General features: G+C 38.3%; 1 protein-coding gene across 1 annotated transcript in view; it reads left to right on the top strand.

The window, feature by feature from the left end:
• Window positions 1-3,169: 3,169 nt before the first annotated feature.
• Window positions 3,170-6,000, top strand: part of LOC144373691 (cytochrome P450 3A9-like) — a 27,296-nt gene continuing 24,465 nt past the window's right edge. The window contains exons 1-2 of the mRNA XM_078036724.1: window positions 3,170-3,296; window positions 5,898-5,991. Of these exons, the coding sequence (XP_077892850.1) occupies window positions 3,226-3,296; window positions 5,898-5,991 (165 nt within the window). The 5' untranslated portion in view covers window positions 3,170-3,225. The remainder of the gene's footprint in view (window positions 3,297-5,897; window positions 5,992-6,000) is intronic.

Genomic DNA, 6,000 nt, shown 5'->3' with positions numbered 1-6,000 from the left:
GAAAACTCTCTAGACTTTAGGACTCAGAGCTTCCATGGCAGCTGTGTCTTCTTTAAGATCCTGCCTATTCTACCTTTGTGCATCATGATCATAGGATCTCTTGGTTCCTGACTGGACTGCAGGAAATTATGGACTTTAATATACAAGATAAGTAGAATAATGAAGAAGTGGTGTGTTTTATATCAATCCTGAGAGAGGCAGGCGGTCCTGAGCAAGTCCTGTGATTCAGATAACAAGACCCGCGGACATCTTAGGTCAATTCTAGCCAATATCCATCACCTACATGAGGAAAGAAGTCTAGTTACACCCAATGGCTCACACTTCCCTTCTCTTTAGTTTTGTTGATTATGCTATTTTTATATTTTTTGAAAAATGAGTAAGTTTGACAAAGGAAAAAATGAGTGAGTCAAATCCTGCTACAAGTTTCAGTAAAGTATTCTTTAACTTCACAGAACTCATCCAAATTTGTAATTCAAAATCTATATGTGTGGGTTTTTTTTCATCTTGCTGTTTAGTGTTTAATTCCCCCAACAATGGTTAAAATTCATGAAAGCCATGTTTCTGGATAGTTCATGTGTAATGCTTGACACAGGTCCTGAACACAGTGGGCATACATCACATTCAACCTGCAGTGACTATGGGTTGAGGAACATTTTTCCTTCAGTCCAAGAGGATGTGTTCCTGGACCTGACAGTCTTCACACCACTCAAAACACAAGGCCGAGAATACTTGGCTATTCCCTCTCCCCACCACAAAGCTTAGATACTTCTGCCTCTCAAAGTTAGCAAGATGAAAATAGTACCTACTTAAAAGAAAGAGCATTTGAGAGCTGAGTTTAAAAAATCATCTTACTTTTTTTTTCTTTCATTCCATTCTATTTTTTTGCATACTTAAGATTATGACCTGTGAGTTTTGAATGTAAAACAAAAGCCAAACCCATGTGCAATTTATTTGTCAGTGGAAGTGATAACAGGCTTCTCAAAACAGATATTATGTGGACTTACGATGCACAAGAGAATGGACTGTCCCATGCCAAGAAAGAAGCTCCACCTTTAAAATTGATAAGAATGTTTTTTTCTCATACCTCTATGATTACTTTATTTGGCATCCTACAATTGCCTGTTCATGTGTGCCCCTCTCAAATCAGCATGGTATCTGGGGCTGAGTCTGTATATAACCAAATACGTGAGCAGATCTTCATACTTAACCTATGGAACAAATGTAGGTGTCCTTCAAAAGATGAATATATAAAGAAAATGTGATACACACACACACACACACACACAATGAAATATGACTCAACCTTAAAAAAGAATAAAATGGCATTTACTGGTAAATGGATGGAGCTGGAGAATATTATGTTAAACAAAATAAGTCAATCCCCCCAAACCAAATTTCAAATGTTTTCTCTGATATCTTAATGCTAATTCACAATAAAGTGGGGTGTAGACATGATTAAGTAGAAATATGTGAAGGGAATGAAGGGGGTTTATGAGTAGGAAGTATAGTAAAATGAATCTCTTGGTTGTACATGATGTAGATTTACCTGGATTGTGTAACCATATATGCACATAAAGTAATACTGTATTATTCATTCTATTATTCTTCCCTTTTTATATTTTATTTTGAGAGAGGGTCTATCTAAGTGTCATAGGGCCTCAATCAATTTATGAGACTGGTTTTAAACTTGCAATCCTCCTTCGTCAGCTTTCAGAGTCTTGGAGATCAGAGCAAGGAATAAGTTTTCCTACTGCTCAAGATAAATTAGGAAAGACTATACCAAAATAGGTGCTGTGGGAGCTGGTTTTTGAAGGGTAAGCTGAAGTCTTTTGTGAGGCACAAAAACATTCTAGGTGCAGTAACCTGTATAGCCAAAGATTTATGGATGTAGCTTGTTTTGATGAAGGTCTCGTGTATTCTCATGTCATCAGCTATGGTGCTATGAAAAATTAAGAAAATTAAATGCTAATGGTTTTGCTTGAGTTCAAAAATAAAATATTAAATAACATTGACATTATTGATTACACAGTGATATATTTATTTTTTCACCAAACATACACTAAGCATACTACAGAAGTTTCAGGCCAGATACAAAATCTAGGTCTGGCCACTCACCCCCAAAATCAAACGCAAAGGGTAAATGTAAAAAGCAAGTAAAGAAATATAATCTGTGTATCCACCCCAGGAAGATATATTTTTAGGCATGTCTTCAAGGTGTGGAGTTGACCTGAAGGCTTTTATATAAGAATTAGAGCAGTGGGGAAGAAGTATGCATTGTTAAGCAATCTTGCCCAAACTGTAGTCTCATGGATCACTATCTCAGTTCTAGCACTGTGAGGTAGCTCCTGAGAAGTCCTAATCACTTGAAAGGGGTAAATTTTACTTACTGCTCAGGATGTTTATCTACCAGATATTGGATACTAGAAAGGCAATGTAGATGTCATGATATGATTCCTTTTGTTGAGGGAACATTCTCTTCATAGTGATCTGTCTACAAGACTCTGCCATTCCTGAAAGGAATTGAAAAATGAATGAGAAATTCTAGGTACCACTCTGGTGCTCTGAAGAAAACCTGCTTTAAAAGCTGAGGATCAGGGCTGGGGTTACAGATCAGTTGGTAGAGTGCTTGTCTTGCATGCACAAGGCCCTGGGTTCCATCCTCAGCACCAAACAAACAAAACAAAACAAAACAAAACCCCCAAAGCTGACAATCAAATGTCCCTACAATCTTGCCTCAATCTCCAAGATGGTATCAGATTAGGTATATTTGGGACTAAATATTCTTATTTTGCTAGTTTTTAGATAAACACTCCTTAAATGATTAACATGTCTTGTGCAAAGCTGCGTAGTCACAAATATTAGGTTAGTAAAGGATACCTAATGAAGGCAGAATACCAAGATTTATTCTTCTTTTAGTTACCCATTGGACAGCTGTTGGCCTCAAAGTTAGTGAAATTACCAAAGGAAGTTTGTTTAAGTCAATAGTTTAAAAGATCAAAGAGGAGAGTGCATGATTCTTTGTCAACTGCAAAGAGAACACCTGACCTCTCCAATTCCAGGAGATGCATAGGTGGCCTTTCCACTGGCCCCACCTCCTTTCCTAGCACATAAATTGGCCTCACTGAATTACAGCTTGACACCTTTTGGCAAAAAAAGCCCAAATAGCAAAAAAAAAAAAAAAAAAAAAAACAATTAAGAAGACAGAACTGCTGAAGAAAAGTGGTGATGGATCTGATCTCCAATTCTTCCATAGAGACCTGGGTCCTCCTGGCTATCTTCCTGGTGCTCCTATATCTGTGAGTAGCTGTCCAGTCTCCTCTCCACTGTTACCCTGGAGGTGGGGACCTAATCATGTTCCTCTTTTCTTTGTCTATTTGAAAGATCAAAAGAGATCATGGAATTGAAATTTCTATAAACACTTAAAAAGTTTCTATTGAGCATGCCTGGCCCCATCTCCTTTCCTAACACATAAATTGGCCTCACTGAATTACAAATTGACACATTTTTGGCAAAAAAGCCCACATAGTAGAAAAAAAATTCAGAAGACAGAACTGCTGAACAAATGGTGAGTTCTTGTGGATAGGGAAATTGGTGTTGAGATTTGTTTCTGGGGGTTATCTGATTGGCTCTGTGTTTCACCTAGAGGAATAAACCAGAATTCAGCATATACAGATAATTAATAACTATTATCACATGCATTGGGAACCTCACTCCCTTTCAAACTTAGGGAATTCTGGGGAAAACCAGTTTACTTGGGTTTTGTCTCTTTATCTTCTTGGATTTCTGCCTATTGCAGAAGACATGCAAGAGGACTATCCCCTGTGCATGTGGTGACTCCTGCCCCCTCTTGCCCCCAGCACCCTCTATATAACACACCAATTTCCCCTCAGACTCCCTGGAAGGTTGACTGCACAATTCCCTCTTTTTCTCCTGGCACTTTCCTCTCTTGTAAAACTCAATTATTTCACCCTGAAATTCACAGAACTGTTTTCTTGTAAATGATAAGTGTCTAGAGCAGAGAATACCTGACAGAAATTTTAATAAGTTTTATTCTTTCCTTTTGTATTATTTTTGCTCTCTCTGAGATATTAGCATCAGTAAAGAGACTTATTATCCCTCAATATGAAACAGTCTAGCAGCGTGAACAACATCACAAAGCCAAATTGGCTTTACTTCTTTTCCTTTACACTCCAACATAAACGCAGGAATGAATATCATCTAGTAGGGAAATTGCTTTTACTAATGGGATCCTGACATCATGAAACAGAGGGAAAGAGGTTATTTTGATTGTGGGTAGGAGAGATTCCACACAGGTCACATCTGACATTTGTCTCAATTTCACTCTTAAAAATAAGGAATCAAAATAGCATGGAAAATGAAAATATAGATCTGTCTTATTGTCTGAAAGAAAAGGTACTACTAATTCAGGGTGTTGTGGCAACATAATCCTCTCTCTGCAGACATTCTCTAGTGAATCAATGTAGTTTAATTTTACTGTATGTAATGACAGGATTTGTACAGAGTATGTGAAAACTATACTGCCTTAAAAATTCTCCTCCAAAGAAGCAGCAAGTTCTTATTCAACTGTCTGGAACACATTATGGATTCTTATTTTATGTTGCATATTGTCTGCTCTGTCATCAGGACTGTAACTAAAATTTGGAAGGTCACCTTCTATGTAGTTAAAAGGAATTGCTGGGCATGTTGAGCTATTTAAACATGCCAGACTTTTCTCTTCTGTGCTACTATGGGGCAATCTTTGCAAGACTGGTTGTTTCGTGATTGAAGTAGCTGCCAGGAATCTCTTGTTCACCATTTTTCCTTTACCTAGTCTTTCATCTATTATCAATGCTGATAGGGGTGAAGATTTTAGGATCCAGAACCCTCAGGCATGGGGATGTGAACATGACACATCTGTGTTGCAGGTTGGCTAGCCCAAGGAAGCACCAGCCTTTGTGGGTTTTCATACAAGGAGAGTTGATGTATAGAGGCAATACAAAAATTTATTTTATGATTGACTGCCTTGGTAAACATGAGCATGCCTAAATCTATGCTGCCATCTGAGCATCACCAGTTGGAGGATCAGACTCAATGAGAGGAGGAATGGCCTGGAGATGATTCCTCAGTCATTTATTCCTCACAGTAGCACTAAGAGTCTAAGGAAACTCAGCCTTCCTTCTTGCTCAAGTCACTTAGATTGTCTGACAATGGACTTGGGTGACACTCAACTTAGCTCACGTTGGTATAAAGCCAATGGAAGTCCCAGTTTTCTTAAATGTCACATTTGTCATTCAACAGAAATAAGAATACTATGACTGCTTCCAAATATCCATGTGAAGTCAAATTTAAAGAAGGGCTGAATGCTGAACCAGAGACATGGCATAGAAAGAAGGAAAAGTATGAAAGGTTTATGACCAAATTGCAAAAAATAATGTTACCATAGGTTCTCAGTGGACACTGTGTGCTTGAATGGATTTGGTTACTCAAAATCTCATAATGAAAGGCATGTCAAAGCATTGGCCCTTTTTTACTAGGAATCTCTACGTTAAGGAAAGGTTAACATACCAAATACACATAGCAACTCTGATGCTCTGGCAGAATGCCAGCCTGACCTTCTCAGGCGCAGTCAAGGCTGGGAATGTTTATTAAGAACAAACCCAGTTATTGGGGCAATGAAGACTCAAGTTCTTTTACCAAATCATTGTGCCTCTTGTGGCAGGAAGTTATCTCTAAGTGGTGTTGGAAAACAGAATGTGCCAGTTGGAGTTTTTGTTGTTATGTATCACTGACATGTTACCTATCTCACTGCCTGGTCCAGTTTCTAAGTCAGAGACTGGTCAGGACCTTATCTATAGAATGACAATCAGGGTGACCCGGCTTTCTATTTCACTTTATAGATATGGAACCTACTCTCATGGGCTATTTAAGAAGCTGGGAATACCTGGGCCAACACCTTTGCCTTTATTTGGAACTCTTCTGTACTACCGCAAGGTGAGTGTG

The sequence above is a fragment of the Ictidomys tridecemlineatus genome, unplaced genomic scaffold, assembly GCF_052094955.1.
Source record: "Ictidomys tridecemlineatus isolate mIctTri1 unplaced genomic scaffold, mIctTri1.hap1 Scaffold_46, whole genome shotgun sequence".
In the NCBI taxonomy this organism is placed as follows: Eukaryota; Metazoa; Chordata; class Mammalia; order Rodentia; family Sciuridae; genus Ictidomys; species Ictidomys tridecemlineatus.
This window is presented reverse-complemented; position numbering and strand designations above follow the sequence as displayed.